Genomic DNA, 21,036 nt, shown 5'->3' on the forward strand with positions numbered 1-21,036 from the left:
GCTTCCTCGGTCGGTTTTGAGTCAGTCCATGTAATTTTGAGTCAGTCCATATATGATATTGAGTCGGTCCAAAGGCAAGTTATGATCAAGTCCATTTTTATATTGTTCGGGTATATTTCGCTCACTTCTTTCAACAACGTTATATATAAAAAAAGTCAATTTTCAGTGGTGCATATTTTCGGAATGCCCAGAAAATGTACTACATATATCCCAGCAAAAACGTAAAATATTTAACTCAATATTTACCCGCTACAGGGCGGAAAATGTTGTTTTTGCATTTTAAAGAAAATGTATTGTTAATTTTTTTTTTTAATATACTGAATATTTTTGGAATGGAGAAAAAACAGTCAGGTTTTGCGTAAAAAGATTTGTTGCACAGTAAAAAGTTCAATAAGTGGCATTTATTTATTTTTAATACATTTTAACATATTCTTCAACTTTAAAAACGATCTCCTGAAAAATCTAGTTTTTTGATATATGACGTTGTTGAAAGGAGTGAGCGATTTATCACACAATTTAAATTTTAGGTTTTGTATATTAAAAGCATTATAAACTTTGTGGTATGGTAATATGACACTCTCCTTATCATTCATCGTTAACTTTGTGTAATACCACTTAAAAACACTAGTTCATGACTGTCAGATTCAGAATAACCATTTCATCATCAGATGAAATGTAGATTTGTTTAAATAAAACAAAAATTATCGTTTTTGTTATTCTTTGGTAGCCATGAAGTATTGTTAAAATAAATTAAACAAAAATATGTGTAGTTTAAAGGGAATCGAACCCAGGATCACATTGTGTAACATTGGAATATGGTATGATAAAACGTAAAAAGGATGTATGGATATATATATATATATATATATATATATATATATATATATATATATATATATATATATATATATATATATATATATATATATATATATATATATATATATATATATATATATATTCTTAAATATGCTAGTCCTAATTACATACAATGTTCCAAAAAAAAAACTTTAATTTGTAACACAAGTTTTGCTTCATATTTTACATTATTTTATTACTTTAGTAATAAAATAATGTAAAATATTTTATGACTACAGTAGAACTAAATTCAGGTCAGGTATTTTTTTATTTTTTTTAAAGTAAGTTTTTGTCTTCAGTCTGTCTTAAGTAAATATGTGGATTAAAATTGTGTTAATTGATAGTACACTTATTTATAATTTGTACATACTTAAAAACATATTTAATATATGTATAGATATTTGTTTTTACAATGTAAAATATTTAAGGGAGTGTTCTCGTGAAAATTGCACATCGTTTTAATAAATCATCCCCTTAAAAATTTCACTGAAAAAATCATAAAATTTGATATTTTTAAACACAATTAAAAGCATTTTTATATTAAAAAAATAAAACGTTTCATTTAAAAATATATTTGTTTTATTATTTTGAAATATTATATTTTTACATTCTTAAAATAAACTAATCATATTATGGTACAGTTTTATTTATTAACCTCATTATAATTATTGTTTTTACAATCTAAATATTTCACTAAAATGTAAAAAATAAGTTATATTTAATTTATTATTTTTTATGTAACTTATTTTTAAAAATCCCTATCTTCACAAAATGAATATTGATTTATATATTTTTTTATTATTTTTTGACGTCTCATCAAAGATGAAGAAGAATATGGAAGTCTGGGCATTTACGGGGCTGACGACCGTCATAGGCTGGTTTAAGTGATCACTTTACACACGTGTAACATTCACCAATTCTACCCATTATTGACAACCACACTACTCAAATTTTCGGAAGTTCTACATATATGAACCAATTTAGAAACTTTGTTCTTGAATCACTAGAACTTCACTAGAGACATCTATTGGTGAGATGTAAAGAAGCTTTTTTATTAAGCAGAAACTCATTATATATTTTTATTGTAAACATTCTTATTTACAGTACTGTTGGGTTTATTTGTAATTTATTAATTATTTAAACCATCTCAAAAAAATTCTTGAGGTAAAAAATTGAATTATGACACTTGACACGGTGTTTAAATGAAGACTTAGGTATGGCATTAAAAAAGAAAAAAAAACTTAATGATGATTTTTCCTCATTTAAAAAACGGCATTTATCTAAATATCGTTTATTTAAATAATACTTAGATTTATCAAACACAACGGTGTTTTTAATATGTAAATTATTTTTATACAAAAAAATCTAAATTATTCCTAGAATACTAATATTAAGGTTGGCATGTTTTTTTAAAAAATAATTTGAGTAATTAATATGCTAAAATTACTAACTTATTTATTTTTTAAAACATTTTATCTAACACCCGAATAAATTAATTCGCCTTTTAATTTTAAATATTTTTACCAAATCTTGAATTTTTTCTTACGTATTTTATATTAGTTTATATATAAAAAAAACTGTGAACGCGAGTTATATAGTTTACAAACACACATATATAAACAGCAAACCCCCCACAAGGTTGAGATAGGTACCCCGTTATCGGAGGGAAGATTAAAGGGGGGTGAATGTTTTTGAATTGTATTTAAATTTTAAATGACTGATGTAAGTAATTTTCGTTGGTTAAAATGTAAAATACAATTTTAAACATTAACCCCTTATAGCGTTCCCTCCGATAACGCGGTACTTATCTCAACGTTGTAGGGGGGTCTACTGTATATATATTAATGTATATGGAAGTCTCTCGCTGTCATTTTAAGTGATATTTATTTGTGACGTTGTAGTAGTACGTTTTTTAATTTTCGTAAAAAATGACGGTTTTCTTCGCAAGGGAACTCGTTATTTTTCTCGTTTTCAAAACAGAAAAATATAAATGACAGTGTCATAATGTAGTAACACCAGTGTGTTCAACACATATTTCTTTAAAAAAAAACGTACGTAATAAATTTCAGGATCATTTCTGCAAAATGTTGTTTTAAGGTGTTGTCAAATTTGGCTAACGAAATTCGTTGTATTTTTTCAGGAAGAAAAAGGTTTAGATCGCAACAGGCATCGTTGAAAAAATATCACTGATTCATCTTTTTTATCTTAAAAATAATATTTATTGTATAAATCTCGCACATAGTCTATCGTTTCCTAAAAAAAACTATCTGAATAACTATTTATGATAATAAATACGTATATTAGACCCAGTTCCTAGTATAATTTATACAATTCACAAATTCGGTAACATCCGACGGTATAAAAAAGCTTATAATATTTTTTCCTTTACGATTTCATGACTTAATTATATGAGTATGTTTGTTTGAAACTATTGATATTTACCTCCCCGATTCGATATCGCTTCCTTTGCTTATGACGTAAGTTACAGTTGGTCCAGTATTTGCTGTTTCTAAAATGGAGCTTGGATGCTGCATTTTGATATATTGACTGACTTCTCCGATGATGCTTTCGAGGCTCTGCGTCTCTTGTTGCGTTGGCGTATCTTGGGTTATCGTATTATCCATTGCTGGCATCAAGAATGTATCCAGCATCATGTCAGACTGAGATCCCAGAACCATTTGGCTGAGGTAAGGAAGGTCTGACGGGTTCAGATCGTACTCTTCGTAGTACACTGCCTCTCTCTTCTGAATGTGTTGGTTCTCGTCCAAGAATACTGTTGAAAGAACTGTACTGAACTCGCCCGGGTGCCTACCTGATACGTAGAGAGTAATAACACTTGATTCCCTTGGTGGAATTGGTTTATTGACCACTGGTTTACGTCTAATCGCCTTCTTTGGCGGTGGAGATGGGGTAATAGCATCTATGTCGTCTTCTATAACATCTGAGAGGTAGTCGTCAGTGTCTTTGATGTCTAAAACTTCAGGTTTAGGGCTCAAGGCGTTGTTGTTTAAGAGCTGTTGGTTTTGCAGCAAATTCAAATCAGCCGTAAGGCCGAGCAGTGGGTTTGCAGTCTGTTGCTGCTGTTGGACTTGCTGCTGGACCTGCTGCTGTTGTAAGAGCAAAAGGATCGAGTTTAATTGATTCGGGTTTTGATTCGGAGCAGCAACGGTGGGGGTTACGACAACGGTTTCGGTTATGAACTCTGTCGCTGTGATTACGTCTACCTTGGAATCGATGATCGTAGTCAAAATTTCTTTTCCTCTGAAAGTTATGGGAAGAACGGTAGATTTGGCGTCCGTGACAGTTGTCACGTAAGTTGTTGTTCTTGTTTTAAATTCCGTTGTTGGAGTTCCAGGAACTAAGGGTTGACCACCTTGGAGCGCCAAGAACGGGTTGATTTGCTGTTGGGGCATTCCGATACCTCCGAGAAGCAGTTGCGAGAGCAAGATATTCGCTAATGGCACGTTGGCATTGATTTGCGGTTGGATGGTCGAAGTGACTCGCTCAACATCGTATACAGTGCTCGGTATAACATGAGAGAAAGATGTTCTTCTACCTCTAATAGTAGTAGGAGTAAAAATAACACTGGTGGTCGGTGTTTCGTGGAGGATGAATTGAATCACTCTTGTAGCACCGTTGTCAGCTGGTTCAGATGATTCGGATACTAATGCAATGTACTGAGAGCCGAAAGCGTTCTGGGTAGTTGAATACTGGTTAGGCAGCAAAACTTCGATGCTTGGTTTAGCGGTGAGGACATTTTTATACTCGGTCAACTTTCCATTGACTACGGGAATCGTTACCTCCATGGGTATTTTGTGAGTGACAGTCAATTTTCCATCGTTCTGGACTTGGTAATTTACATAGTTATTATCAGTGATATCGTTAGAAGTGGTTCTCTGTCTAGTTGTGCTTCCTCTTCTAGATCCTCGTGACCTCGAGCTCGGTCTACTGGTTCTCGTGGGTTCAGTTTGCGGTTGGTAAGTCTTCAGCCGAGGAGCCTTCGGTCTGAGATTTGCAGTTGGGGACGTGGATCTTGCAGAAGTCCTCGAACTTCTAGTTCGGAATCCCGGCCTGGATGTTGGCTGGTGGGTTTTGCTTTCGCCTCTAAGGATAAAAGGTTGTCTACTGCTGATACTAGCTGCCGTAGTTCTAGCAGGCTTGGAAGTGCTGCTTTTAACGCTTTGCTTGCTGTTGGATCTAGAGTTATATCGGTTTGAAGGCCTAGTTCTTGCGGGAGTTGTGACTTCTACAGGTGCTTCGGTTGTTTTAGTTTCAGGTTTTGCAGTTCTTGAACTCGGTCTGCGGAAATTTGAGAAATTTCTTCTTGATCCGTAATCAGCTTGCCTTTTAGATCTTCTGCGGAAACCGAATGGTTTTATTACTGGTACATTATTAATTTTAGGTTTGACCGGGGCTAATGTTGTCGTGGATAATTGGGACTCTTGTCTGTTAGAAGAATCGTAATCAGTATCTCCATCTGTTTCTTCTCCGTCAGCATTTTCCTGGTTTTCTTCATCTTCCTCATTTGCTACTTCCTCTTCAGGCTGTGGTTCTGGTTGCGTAGTAATTAATCCTCTCCGAGGGAAAATAGAGTTCGGTCTTTGTCTATTTCGTAGAGCGAATAATGGATTTTGAGTAGTTTTTGGTGGTGGTTTGGGTGTTGTAGTTGTGCCTGCTCTATTTCTATTCGCTGCCCCTCTCCGTGTTGTACCTTGAGTAGCAGTTCTAGGAGTGGTGGCCAACGGAGCCCTTGTAAATGGAGGTCTTCTAAAACGAAGCAATGAATTGGTGGTGCGTCGGAATCCTAGATCTACAGGTGTATCCCCGGCTTGCGTCACTGTTTCAGCGAAATTTGTTAATCCGACCGGATCTTCAGTTACGAACGTCGATAAATCGTCGTTGTTTGAGGGTGTTGTTGTCTGTTTATTTCCTCTGTATCTTGAAGATAGGGTTGGCCTAATTCTTGAACCGCCGCCTCTGGATGAGAAACCGGAAGTTCCTGCAGAACTAGTTCTAAATCCGCCCCTGCGTGAACTTGTCGGTTGAATATCCGCGACAGACGACCTACCGCGTCCAAAACCTGTTGATCGTTGACTAGGAGCATTGGCCGTTGCAGAGCTACTTATTCTCGAAAATCTTCTTCCGCCTCCAGCAGAACTTCCGGGATATGCGGAAGATGCTGATTTTCTGTTTCCGAACCCAGTTGATTTAGCTGATTTCAACGCAGGAGTAGCAGTTACTGTAGGAGTGAAATCGGATCGCGTAATAGTTGTCGCGCTGCTAGTCAATGATACACGCTTTGGGCTGAATGTTGGCCTATTACGAGAAGCAAATGGTCTTATCACCGGAGTGAATGTACGTTTTCTGGTTGAGAATGTAAGACGAGACTTCTTTCTCGTAATGTTGCCATTCTCGTCTTCAACTTCTTCGCCTTCGTCCTCTTCATCTCCCCCTTCATCTTCATTAATAATTGTAGGATCTGTGACCGACCCTTCTATGACGGCCAAGTTAGGGGAAGTTGTTTTAGATTCTGATAAGTCATTTACTATTTTGGTTGGGAGAATTGAATCTACATTATTCTTCTCCTCTTTGTTTTCCGCGTTAGTTATGATAGTAGAATCACCACTGATTACGGCAACTTGTGAAGATATTATTTTCTTCTCATTGATGTTTTTGTCAAGGCCTATGACACTGAAATTATCTGTATAAGTGCCGACGAGTTGAGTTGGTACAATAGCGTTGTCACCAACGACTTTGGTTGCGATAATAGCGTCCGGTTGAACGGTGTTCTTTATGACCGGTTTTTCACCGTCGTCAATCAAGTTTCCAGATGCTCCTTGGCCTCCGACAGCTCTCGCCAATTGGTTCTCATTGACCAAATCTTTGGTGTTATCAACTATGTTTGTAACAGTTTCAAGGCTACTTCTTAATTCTGAAGAATTGCCAACATAGTAAGTTGTGAAATAAGTGTAGGTTGTGAAGAAGGTAGCTTTTCCATCATCTTCGAGAGTTTCGCCCTTCGTAGATGTAGGCGTTATTTCCGTTGCGTCTTCCGGTTTGCTTATATCGGATATCTTCACAACCGATACGTCGATAGGGTCTGTTGCAATTGGGCTAACAGTTGAGGGTGTAACACTCGGAGAAACTACATTTGAAATGATGTCCTCTCTGCTTGTGATGGTTGTGGTTTTATCCTTGTACAAAGTTGTCCAATACGTGAACGTTGTATAATAAGTAATTGGTAGGTTGGTTTCTTCCACTTCAGCGGTTTTAGGATCAAGAGTCTCGGTGACTACATTAGTGACTGTCTCCAAGCGACTCTTGACATTACTAGAATCTTTGCCTAGGTACATAGTCGTGAAGTATGTAAACGTAGTGTAGCTTGTTTGTAAGAGAAGCGTTGGAGATGGTACGATTTCATCGATATTACTCTCAGAACTTATTTGATCATCGAGGACAGCATTGTCTATGATCTGGCGTTCACCTTTGGATGAACTACTCTTTATATCAGTCACAAGCATGCTTTCGCCTTTTTCTAAAACGATTTCATCTTTACCGTAACGTAAATCATTTACCTCTCTAGAATCATTATTTTCGACAAGAGCTGGCTTCTTATTTGATCTGTCGATGGAAGCATACACTTGATATTTTGGCTTAGTTACAAGTTTTTCAATAGGCCTTTCAGTATCTTCTATTTCTTCCTGCTTGGCGGGAGTCGTTACTTTACCTGCGGGGACTTTTTTGCAGTTGTTGAAATCTATTTCATTTGTGGCAGTTTTCAGGGAGTCGATGCTATTAGTTTTTGTAGGAATGAGAGACGCTGGTCCCACGTAATTTGTGTAAACTTCAGAACGGCTGCAAATATTGACATCTTGTTCTACGTAAAGAGTTGTGAAGAAGGTATAAGTTGTATAGAAGGTTTTGACTACATCGGCTTCGATACCTTTAAAAAGATCATCGTCGTTCAACTCTGGCGTTTGAATCTTGGAGCTTAAAATAGCGTCATTTTCTGCCGAATCGATAACCTGCCTATTCTTGACCAGATCTAATATACTATTTAACGCGAACGTTTGAGTTGGACGACCTGCGCCGACGCTTGTTGGAACTATTTGACCTAATTCTTCCTTATGGGTTGCTTTGAAAAGATAATCACTAGATTCTATGGCGTTGAAGATGGAAGGATCGATTTGAGATAAATCTAAGGTTGAAGTTATCACATTTGTGACGACGGATTTTTTACTAGTCACTGTTGAAGTTGATCCCTGGAAGTAAGTAGTGAAATATGTGTAAGTTGTATATAACGTTTTGAATATGAGATCGATTTCGTTTCCATTCGATTCGGTGGTTTCTTCTTCCTTTGCTTGAGTCGTAGTTTCGATGTCGTTGGTTTCAGTTGTTACTGTCGTTTCGACATGACTTTCACTCGTGGTGATTATTCGCTCTGTTGTCGGAACTTCGACCGTAGTTATTTTACTTTCGGTAGTGTCAGGAACATAGGGTGTGGTGCCTTTCTCAGAAGTAGTTTCTACCATGGCTTCAGTTGTAAACTTTTCTGTTGTTGGCACTTCATTCTCTTCTTCAGAAGCTTCCGTTGTTGTAAGGATAGGTAAACTGGGTTCAGTGACAACTTCTTTGTGACTTTCGACATGTTTTTCTGTGCTAGTCTCGTAACGTACAGATACAGTGGGTTGAATTTCAGTTGTCAAATCGATGGTTGGCGTTATGTCGATAACTGTGTTAGTTTTGCATTGCAAATTGGTCAAGTATCCAGTTTCTGTGCTGACGACTTCGTGCGACTTGATGGAAGTCGTTGTTTCAGTTCCTTCTAACGGGATAAAGTAAGTGGTCAGATATGTGAACGTTTTATAAGCAGTGGTCATAGTTGACACAGGAATGATTCCATCAGTACACGTTGCGTCATTAGAATGTCCATCTGATTCACTGTCTTCCTCTTCTTCTGGACCAGTTTCATCGCTGGTTTCGTCCATTTGAGGTGTTGATAGTGTGTCGTCAGTGTTTGACATTGTTTCGCCGAAACTTTCAGTCGTAGAACCCGAATCACTGTCCTCAGTTACCTCATCTTCGTACGTACTGAACGTATCTTCAGTAGTTACCGAGTTTTCTTCTTCGTTACTTTCCGTAACTGATGATGGTCTATAGAAATGTAAAGGTTCTGTCGCTGTAATTTCTGGTATGTTATCCTCTCTAGTTGTTTCATCTTGAGAGTTTAATTTTTCAGTCGCATGAGTCCTCAGTATCGTACTGTAAGAGGTTTCAGATGGTTGGATAGAATCTCTATGTACGCCGAATTGCGTTGCTGGTCGGATAAACAACCCGCTTTTGAGACTGGCAATCACCCTATTGAACTTTTCTTTATCATCGAGCAAAGCTTGTTCTTCATCTGGTTTGGGTTTCTCGAACAATGCGTTTTTCAGGCTGGAAAGTTGATTTGAAAGAGCTTTGCTAGAACGAATAGCATCCTGAGGCTGGTTCACGGTAGGTGGTGAAACGATTTCAGTATTACGAGTATAACTTGACGTTTTGCTTACTTTTATATCAGAAGATAGGAATGTTTTCAATCTAGTTGCGAAATTCGGTAAAAATGGAGCTCTAACAGACGGAGTTATTTCTTCTTGATTTTCTTTGATAAATCCACTTGCAGTGCTCGGGGAAAATATGATAACCGTCTCTCCTACTGTCGTCGTAAAGTTTGAGAAACCATAATAGGTGAATGTTTTAAGAGGTTTCAAGTCTTCTTTGAAACCGAAAAGTTTCTTGGCGCTTTTTAAATGATTAGGAGTGGTGCTGGTTTTCTCTGTTTTCGATTCAACGTTATCTATATAGTAGAATATGGGAGAAAATTCATTTTTGACGGTGAATGTTGGAAGTTTGATATTCGGATTAATTTTAGCAGGTTCTATCTGTTTAGGCGGAGCTTTTTCCACGGAATTGGATAAAGGTTCTTTGAAGCTTTCTTTCGCAACGACTTTTTCAACTTTTTGATTATTGTCTACAATTTCAGCATTGATATTATTATAAGCAGAGATTTTTCTTTCTCTAGCAGATGGTATCGGATCGAGGAAGTTGAAGCTCTCGAACTCTGAATATCTGGGGATTTCTTTGAGGCCCTGCACTCTCAGGTTATTTGAGGTCTCCGGAGCGCTCGGAATGCTCTCTTCTTCCTCTCGTTCTTCTTCAACCGGCGCAGGATTCCACGCAGTAGCCAAGTATTCCTGCGTCGGCTTGCTGGCAAATACTGTGAACAGATCACCTCCATCCCTGGGAGAGACGTAATCTGTATTTTTGATGATATATTGATCTCTATATTTGTCTCCGAGATTATCTTCAACGTTCCACTTCTTAGCGTCTACTTCATAAGGCAGTCTAGTTCTTTTGGATGATTCCTGAACACCGTCTTGAGGTCTGTCGTAGAGTACCAGAGATGATTTGGTCAACAATTGCGCGTAGACTCTTCCATTGTCCAATGTAGTTCCTACAACTTCAGTAGCATATTCTGTAGTAACTCCATCTTGAATGAACGTTCTAGCTGTAGAAGTTAGAAGACCTATCACCGGTTTAACGTTGAGATATCTACCGTTTCTAGAGTTAAGCTCTCTGTTGAGTTTTTGGTTATCGACCAAAAGAACCGTTGTTACATCTTTAAAATAAACATAAAATATCGAGAAAAAAATCATGTCATTAAATTTAAAAAAAATGGAAACATCACAAAAGGTTTCAGATTAGATTAGCACAATTCAACACACATATTTGTTAGTTTTTGTCAAGTTTTTGTCAACACACACATTGTTGTAAAGTCCACACGTCATTGTCCATTTTGTCAATTGTTTTTGGTCGAAGTCAGTTGTTTGTCCATTGGGAATTTGGGTTTCCATTTTGGGTTTTGGTTTTTGTACATCATACAAGGTTTGGTATTACATCATTTGGTGGTTGGTTGGTGGTCGTTTGTACATTGTTTTTGAGGTTGTAAAAAGGTATTTGTAGAACAGCCCACCGGAGAAGGATTATAGTTGAGAATGGAAAAAAAGAAACAATTCGATATAATAACAATATACACATATTATATAATTTGATACTTTGTAAAAAAAATATTTAAAAATAAAATATTTACAACTTATTGAAACAGTACTTTGTAGCAAGTTACATCATAAAAAAATACGTTTTAACAATTCATGACATAATATCATAAAAATACTCTTCAACATTTAAAGATATAATACCATTAAAAAAACATTTCGTAACATGTTACATAATATAGTAACAATACTTTGTAAAAAGTTAAATAATTTATTTGTGATAAATAAAATAAGCACTAGACATTATATTTATTTTTACAAAGTATAATTTTTTTAAAATATTTTGTAAATTTAGGCAAGAAAAGGGTGCGGAAAAAAGACAAGAAAAAATCATCACACATTTTTGTACAATCGAAAAAAAGAGAAAAATTAAGAAAATTTATAATTTAAAAAATATCGTGTTATAAAACATCTTCTTTTTTTTATGGGCCAATGGAAAAATTAAAAAAAAAAAATTCAAAAAAATATTTGAAGATTGAAAATTTTAACATATATTTTCTAAATAGTACAAAAACTATTTTAAATAACAAATATTCTCATATTAACGTTTCGGTCATCTTTACTGGGTCCTTCTTCAGGACAAAAATAGATACTAGATTTTCACTCATGAATTACATGAAATCATAAGGACTTGAAACATAAAGAGTAAATCCACTCACAAATAGCAATTTTATTTTTATGAAGTGTTTTAATACCAAAAAAAACCTTTAGGGAGGCATGCTAAGTACATGACCTGGCCAACTGAATCGCCTTTTCTTGACGACAGTTGTGACCAAGATTTGCTGCGTCCTACGCCTTATCTCTTCATTCCTCACAAAGTCAAACCACCGCACGCCTAAAATTCTCCGCAGACTAAAGTCTAATTTTATTTGGTAAACGTCCAATTAAAAATTATATGTCCTATTTGATTTTAAATGTCCAATTTGGTTTTTTGAAAGTCCTATTTGATTAGTTTAAGTCCAATTTTAAATCTCAAATGTCCAATTTGATTTCCATTGTCCAATTTGGTTTTTTGAACGTCCAATGCTTAGTAAACGTGCAATTTGATTTGTTAAACGTCCAAATTTATTTGTAAGGCGTCAAATTAGATTTTTGAAACGTCCAATTTGGTTTGTTGAAAGTCCTATTTGATAAGTTTAACGTCAAATTTGATTTGTTACTAGTCCAATTTGATTTGTTTAACATCCAAATTAAAATCTCAAATGTCCTATTGGATTTCTATCGTCCATTTTGGTTTTTGGAACTTCCAATTTTATTACTTAACGTCCTAATTGATTAGTTTAACTCCCAAATTGATTTGTTAAACTTCCAATTTGATTTGTAAGAAGTCCAATTAGGTTGACAAACGTCCAATCTGATTTGTTAAACGTCCGATTTGATTAGTTTAACGTCCTATTTGATTCGTTAAGCGTCCAATTTAAAGTGAAAAACCTGTATAGGCGGCATCAGGTCTCGAAATTATATTAATAGTTGCAAGAAACTTCATCATAAGAGACACAGAAAAAATTTGAAGCCATTGACCCATAGAGGAAAATAAACAGAAATGCTTCTCCTACATAGAAAAAGGGTGATAATACAAGAAAACAAATGTGCAAAGGCTTTATACAAAAAAGCTACAAGCTAAAATTTTAGAAGTGTCAAGAAAATGACTTACCGCCATCATTTGCGACGTCCCTTTTTACTCTATCTACATTTATGACATCATCGTTTTGGAAATCTGTAAAAAAGATAATATATTATAAAATATTCTAACACCAATTTTTATTATATTTTAATAAATAACATTTTAATATTTAAAGGCTTGCAAAAAACGATTATTGTAGAAATTAAAACCACAATAATAAGTTTTTGTTTGTCTAATATATTAAGTACGTAAGTCGTAGATCGTAGAGTCCATAGTGTAGTGATTCAGATATTTGTCTAGAGGTCAAGGGTTCGATACCCCAGGGGTCAAAATATATAAATAAAAATATTATTTTACATTTTAAAATGTCTAGTAAAATAATATGCTAAAAAAAATCATATTTTCTGGCGTTTCTGGCTAAGAGTTTCTACTAATTAAAAAGCTTCTTTTCATCTCACCAACAGATGTCTCTAGTGAAGTTCTAGTGATTCAAGAACAAGGTTTCTAAATTGTTTCATATATATTTTTCATTTTCATTCAAACCCTTATCCACACCCCAATGGTGCATAGGGCACCGCATCATATAAACGCAGTGTTATCTTGATCGTGAACACATGAAGGAAAGGTGATCAGCCCTCCGCTTCAGTTACCAGTCCAGGGTAATAAAGAATAAATATTAGAGTGAAAAAATCATTTATATTTATTTAACCCCCCTGAGAATCGAACCCGAGACCTCCGGAACGGTAGCCGAGCGTGCTGACTATTACACTACGGAGGTGGACAAAATATATATAGAACTTCCAAGAAATTGAGTAGTGTGGTTGTCAATAATGTGTAGAATTGGTGAATGTTACACATGTGTAAAGTGATGACTTATAAACTAGCCTATGACGGTCGTCAGCCCCGTAAATGCCCAGACTTCCATATTCTTCTTCATCTTTGATGAGATGTCAAAAAATAATAAAGCAATATTATTGATCAACTTTTAACTTTTATTGGTAAAGTGTTTGAGACGTTGTTTAAAAGTTATGTTGACCCAGCCTTACGCTATCGGGTCAAGCGAGTCTGGATCGAAGACAATATAAAATAACAGTCATTTTCTCCTAAATGACCCATAGGGACCACTTTCTCGAATGTGAGAGAAATTTTAAGAAGAACATCTTTAAAAAATCCTCTTAAGAGGTGAGTCTGCTTTGAGAGTCGGATTCTATAGACCCTAGTGTGGACGACTGCGTTTTAGAACCCATTTCAAAATATTGATTAATTTTACAAGTTCACAACATTTTAAGTGTGTCCAAATACTTGTTCACAAATCTGGATTTTCTCTATTTAGGTGTGATTTTCACATTTTTTTTACATCTTAACATAGATGTGGAAGTTTGGAAGTCTGAGTGTTTACAGGGCTTATGACCTGGGTAATAACTGGTCAAATAATAAGATACTTAAAAAAATATCATGATTTCAGGCGTCTCCTAGTTTGTAAAATAACCTGGGTTAGGATCTTGCATATAAATAAAAGGGTCTCTGCTAAATGAAAGCTTTCTAAATCCAATCGTAGGTGGCTATTGTGAACTCAATCATAAAACATCATGAGATAGATCATAAATCTATGACTTAATCTTTCTATATTCCTCTTCATCTTTGTTGAGATGCAAAAAAAATAAATTAAAAGGATTATCTTAAGGGTGATTCATCTTAAAAACAGGCCACAAGGCTTGCACCAAGAAGAAGAAGAAGTAAAAAGAAGAATAATAATTATTTTCCGCCTTTATTGAATCCACGATACGTCATATTGCTAATTCATATATGTAAAAAATATAACATAATGTATGATGAGATGTCTGAATGTATGAAGAATGAAAAAAATGTTTTGTGTACTGTAAAAAGATAAATATATATACATATATATATGTATATATATATATATATATATATATATATATATATATATATATATATATATATATATATATATATATATATATATATATATATATATATATATATATATATATATATATATATATATATATATATATATATATATATAAATATATATATAAATATATATATATATATATATATATATATATATATATATATATATATATATATATATATATATATATATATATATATATATATATATATATATATATATATATATATATTTATATATATATATATATATATATTTATATATATATATATATATATATATATATATATATATATATATATATATATATATATATATATATATATATATATATATATATATATATATATATATATATATATATATATATATATATATATATATATATATATATATATATATATATATATATATATATATATATATTACTTAGTAAATACCACTTTTTCTTAAAATTTATTGTGTCGCGTGTTTCGATGAATACAGCATCATTATCGTATACCGAATGTCGTGAACAAGTGTTTTGACACAGTCAAAAGGTTGTGAATAAAAAATGATCTGGTCAAATTATAAGCTGCATTTAAAAAAAATATGGTGTTTTTAGGCGTTTTTAGTATGTGAAATAATCCAGTTAGGATCCTGCATACATTCAAACAAAAGAGTCTTTGCATATCGTGGTCGTACAGGAGAAAGTGACCAACTAAAAAAACGTAAAATGTTCAGGAGGGCCATTTAAGTCACTTTTGCTTGGCAAGAAAATAAACATCAATGCAGTTAGTCATTTTTAACAAGTCAATATATTATACTTACAAGTTTAATATCCTTTGGGATGTTTTCAGGGCAATATTAAACTAGTAAGATATCAAATAGTCAATGATCACGGTTTTGTAAAAAATACACTTGGTCACTTTCTCCTGTATGACTACGATATATCCGAAAGGAGGATGAAATAAACATAAGTGATTTTTAGTACTAGAACTACGAGCGTACATATTTTTTTAAAATTTCTTTTACTTGTTATTTAAGCGAAAAATAGTGCGTGAGTCGACTGGCCTCTTAACAGCTAATGTGCCGACTTGTATGTCAAGTAACGGGGTTAAAAGTTCATAAATTACGTGGGATTATTTGTGATTTGACCTGTTCTTCGCTTGGCGGCAAGATGACCCAAAAATAATTGGTCATCACCATTCACTTTCGATAGTAAATTATTCATAAACATTTCTCTAACACATAAACATAATTTTAAAATAATTTCTAAGATTACAATTGTGAGCGTTCATCATATCGTACATTCCTTGGATTCCTTTAACTCTCCCCCTCAACTCCTTACCAGATCCTACTAAAAAAAAATAATTTATTATTAAAACCCTTATCCGCACCCCAATGGTGCATAGGGCACTGTGTCTTATAAACGCAGTGTTATCATGATCGTTTTACACATGAAGGAAATGTGATCATCCCTCCGCTTCAGGTACCAGTCCATGGTAATATTGAATAAATATTACAGTGAAAAAATTACTTATATTTATTTTACCCCCCTTGGGAATCGAACCCGGGACCTCCAGAACGGTAGCCGAGCGTGCTGACCATTACACTACGGAAGCGGACTTATATATGTATATATATATATATATATATATATATATATATATATATATATATATATATATATATATATATATATATATATATATATATGTATATATATATATATATATATATATATAAATATATATATATGTATATATATATAATGATCGTTTGTAAACGATCAGTGTTATCTTGATCGTTTACAAACGAAGGAAAGGTTTTATTACTTGGAAAGAAGACGCGCCGTGACGTTTTCAGACACCGTATCGATGTAAACGGTGTTTACCAAGTAAAAAGTGAATTAAAAATGACCGAATGATCTATTCCAGATCAACCCACCTCTATTATCCATTTATAAATAGCTCTTTTATACTTAGTTTTTCAATATTTAATGATTTTATGGATAATCGAGGCAGGTTGTACAATTTTATTGCATAATAATCAAAGTTCTTTTGAACAAAAGAGGTACCTATGTTATAAGTTTTGTTTGATGTGTAATTATTTTTATTATAACGTTTTCATTGTCATTGACATAACGATTTACCCAGAATATAAAGACATGTGGATAACAATGTAATTTAATAAGAAAAAGTCGTTAAAAAGTTGTATAATATACTGAGAAACAAAGCTTTATTATTAATTTTAAAATTACAACTTACGACAGTCAAATAATTATATGCTTAAACTATTCTTACATACGCTTTAAAGAATTACTCTCACATAATACAAGAACACACCTCCCAGCAAAGCACACGAATCACAATTAGCACACTTTATCGACGGTCCCTACGTAAAGTACTCTATCTGCAAATCTGTAACTTTACAGGAGAGAGCTTACAAATTTTTTCAACGGATTTGTTTTTATTAATTAACGGTCTTATATGAAATTCTAAACTAGTATTATACATTGAAAACACGATAAAATAATGTATTAAATCGTTTTAAAACTTAATGCTTTGTCAAAATTAAGTAGTTAGCGTTTTAGGAGTTCAGTTCATTTCGAAAATACGATGTAGATGGCGTCTTATACGCCTGAAAACTAGGCGTAATTTATTTATATTTTTTTGTTTATTTATATTTGTAGATAACGGTCAGTTGATGACGTACACCAAACATCTCAAAATTGACAAAAATGTAGTTAGAGCACTTTACGTAGGGCACGTCGTTATGATAACGTATATAGAACTGCAAAAAAACACAGAAACACATCAAACGAAATCTAACACAAACACATACCTCTTTTGGTTTGGACATGTGGAACGAATGAGTGAGGAGAGACCGAGAAACGCTTTAAGATGATCAGGTATGTCAAATACATAAAAGCAGCCAGGTCAGGAGTCGAAATAATCGGCGGTATGCATGAAGAGATGCATCTATATGGAAGAGGCGAAAATTTTACCGGAATTTGCCGTCCGGCAGTCCGGTTTCGAAAAATGAAAGTGACTACGACAGTTTAGCGTGATCGAATTTACGCGCAACGTGTTCACGCACCGATCAAGAGCTCCGATCCGAAGAAAGATGGACAAAAGCACAAGCCAATCCAAGCCAATTATCGTTTTAAAACGCTAACTGACGTGCCGGACGGTAAAATTCCGTGTAATTCCGTGTAGTGGACAAACGCCCTTAGGGTCATTGTCTTTGTCGCTGAAAAATCAGCTATATAATTAAAAAATCACGTTAATAGTCGTAAAGCAAGTGTCGTGACTACAACATGGCATTTAATGAGTCACTCAGTCAAAAGTACCAATTAACTTTCATTTTTTTATTAGCATTTTTGAAGTCTGATTCATCGTCTTAGCTCATACGAAAGACAGATTTGTCTAAGAATCAATTAGAATTACAAATGTTATGTAATATGTCGCAAATTCCAGTCGTATAAATATCTTTTCATTGACCTATGCGGAAATTACGTTGTGGTGATATCTGACCATTTTTATATGTAAAATTTACTAGGTAAATGCTACAATTTTCGTCTCATCCACATTCATGCACCTCCTCATACATATTCGTCGATTATTTCGACTCCTAACATCAAATACTTGATCATGCCAACTATTCCTCTGTCTTCATTTGCTTCTATTTTCAATTACATTCGCCTCATAAATTTCTTTTACTCCTCTTTCTTCACTCACTCATTCGATTCACATGCCCAAACCATCTCAACACACCTTTCTTAATATTATCGATAATTCTTTTCTCAGCCTTGCATTATTTTTTTATATCTTTTTATTTCTAAGTATATATAAATTTGTTGTACTGTTTTGTGTTATATACGGGTATTTTATATCATATTACATCATATAAACGCAGTGTTACCTTGATCGTGAACACATGAAGGAAAGGTGATCAGCCCTCCGCTTCAGGCACCAGTCCAGGGTAATATTGAATAAATATTAGAGTGAAAAAATCACTTGTATTCATTTGACCCCCCCTGGGAATCGAACCCGGGACCTCCAAAACGCTAGCCGAGCGTGCTGACCATTACACTACGGAGGTGGACGGATTTTTAGATTAATTAAGTGAAAACCTGTAATTGGAATTTTATTTTTAAATTTTATTATATTATGTCATTTTTGTTAAATATTGTGTTGGTTTTCAAATAAATAAATAAAAAAATATAAAAAAAGTTTATATAAATTTGTTGGCACTGTTTTGTGTTGCATTTAGGTATTTTAAAATGATTTTAATATGATCTGTTTTGGATATTTGAGGTTTGTTTTAGCATATACTTGTTTGACTGTAATAAACTGTAATTTGTTGGCTATTTCCTCTGATACAATATATAGTGCAATTCAATGAATTTTGGATTGTATTTCCATGCATTTGACCTCAGAATGCACCTGTCTCTGACCGTGAGTATTTACGGCCGTTTGTGGTTCCATTGTCTGACTTCTTCAGGCGACACGCACCGCCGACCCGGACCCCTCGCGCTGCATTGTCCGAGGCCCAAACAATGTGTGGATACCGTGTCATAAGACACACATGATGTGTGTATGGCTTCCTTAATGAGAACATTGATACATTGGGCCCTGCTGTTTAAAAACTAGGCATAGATTTACGCGTTTCTCTCGCTTCAAAAAATAAATCATGCCAGCTAGAAAGCGTTAAATGGAAAACATATTTGTGGAGGTCCTCACCAAAACGTTACATATCCGTTATAATTGATTTTAAGTAATTAGGAATTCTAGCTTTTGAAATTGTTACGTTTTGGTGCGATTGAATGATTTCATATTGGTTTAACACAGGATTGGTCACGTTTTGTCGCAAAAATTAATTAGATTTCGATAGAATACAGTAAACAGAACAGATTTGCATTTAAAAGATTTAGTTCAATATTGGATATGTAACTTTTTGGTGAGGACCTTCACAAAACGCTCACTTTTTTCAACAACGTCATATATAAAAAAAACTTGATTTTTCAGGAGATCGTTTTTAAAGTTAAAGAATATAATAAAATGTATTAAAAATAAATATTAAGACACTTATAGAACTTTTTACCGTGCAACAGATCTTTTTAGGTAAAACCTAAATGTATTTTCTCCATTTGAAAAATATTTAGCATATTTAAACAAATTATTAAACAATACATTTTCTTCAAAATTAAAAAACAACACATTCTGCCCTGTAGCGGGTGAATATTAAGTTAAAAATATGCCGAATTTGCTGGGATATAGTACATTTTCTGGGCATTCCAAAAACACGCATAATTGAAAAATTACGATTTTTGATGTATGAAGTTGTTGAAAGGAGTGAGCGAAATGTTACCTGGATTTAGTAGAAAAAAAATATATTACGATTTAACGAATACCGGGTCTTATGCCAATAAAAAAGTGTCACGATGGGTGAATATCGTATGGTTGATTTAACCTTTTACCATATCGAGTAACGTTGCCCATAGAAAGTTCAAGGCGATGGAAAACTATGCCTCAATATATTGTTTATACTCGTATACCGAGATATTTGACTTTGAATTTTTCATGAGATAAACCCATATCGCTCACTCCTTTCAAGAACGTCATAAATAAAAAAAAACGTCAATTTTCAGTTGTGCATGTTTTCGAAATGCCCAGAAAATGTACTATATCCCAGCAAAAGAGGCATATTTTTAACTGAATATTTACCCGCTACAGGGCAGAAAATATTGTTTTTGCATTTTGATGAAAAGTCGTAGTTTAATTATTTTTTAAAATAAACTAAATATTTTTCAAATGGAGAAAAAACCTTCAGGTTTTACCTAAAAAGATCTGTTGCACAGTAAAAAGTTCAATAAGTGGCTTGATATTTATTTTTACTAGATTGTGTTATACTGTTAAACTTTAGAAACGATCTCCTGAAAAATCATGTTTTTTGATTTATGACGTTCTTGAAAGGAGTGAGCGATATGATAGTCATACGAGAAGCACAAGTCCGGTTCACCAATATGACTCGGTGACTCATTGATTTGGTGAATCCGAGTGAATTAATTATTTTATTTATTATTAATTTCCTACCTACCTACCTATCTACATTTATTTATTTTCATATTTTACATGGCAACTTTTCCACATTTTGGGTATGTTCAAATCCTTGTTCACAAATCTGGGTTTCTCCACATGGGAGCTATTTTTATATTGACAAAACATAGCCAGGCATCTCCTAGTATGTGAAATAACTGTGAAAGAATCTAACATACATACATATAAGGATCTGAGCCAAATAAAAAGCTTACTCAAATCAACCATAGATGCTGCCGAGAACTCAGATGTGAAATAACTTGTCAATTGTATGAGTTATATTTTAATTAATTTTTTTGACGTATTTACATAGATGAAGAAGAATATGGAAGTCTGGGTATTAAAAAGATTTATGACATGTCACAGGCTGGTTAGGTGATCAATTTACACAAATGTAACATTCACGTTATGATATACATATGTAGGAGTTTCAAAAAT

General features: G+C 33.6%; 1 protein-coding gene across 2 annotated transcripts in view; it reads right to left on the minus strand.

Annotated features, from left to right (window-relative positions):
• The window catches only part of LOC148305030 (uncharacterized), a 166,522-nt gene that overhangs the window by 42,693 nt on the left and 102,793 nt on the right, over positions 1 to 21,036 (minus strand). Inside the window, exons 3-4 of one of the 2 annotated variants that reach the window (XM_088267338.1) lie at positions 12,607 to 12,669; positions 1,447 to 10,516 (exon numbers count right to left, since the gene is read on the minus strand). In XM_088267338.1, the coding sequence (XP_088123464.1) occupies positions 3,297 to 10,516; positions 12,607 to 12,669 (7,283 nt within the window). In that variant the 3' untranslated portion in view covers positions 1,447 to 3,296. Of the gene's footprint in view, positions 1 to 1,446; positions 10,517 to 12,606; positions 12,670 to 21,036 lie in introns of those variants that run through there. The other variant, XM_088267336.1, reaches the window with a different exon arrangement.

Source organism: Brachycentrus maculatus, unplaced genomic scaffold (assembly GCF_059751285.1).
Source record: "Brachycentrus maculatus isolate JH-2025_06_01 unplaced genomic scaffold, ASM5975128v1 h1tg000293l, whole genome shotgun sequence".
Classification (NCBI taxonomy): Eukaryota; Metazoa; Arthropoda; class Insecta; order Trichoptera; family Brachycentridae; genus Brachycentrus; species Brachycentrus maculatus.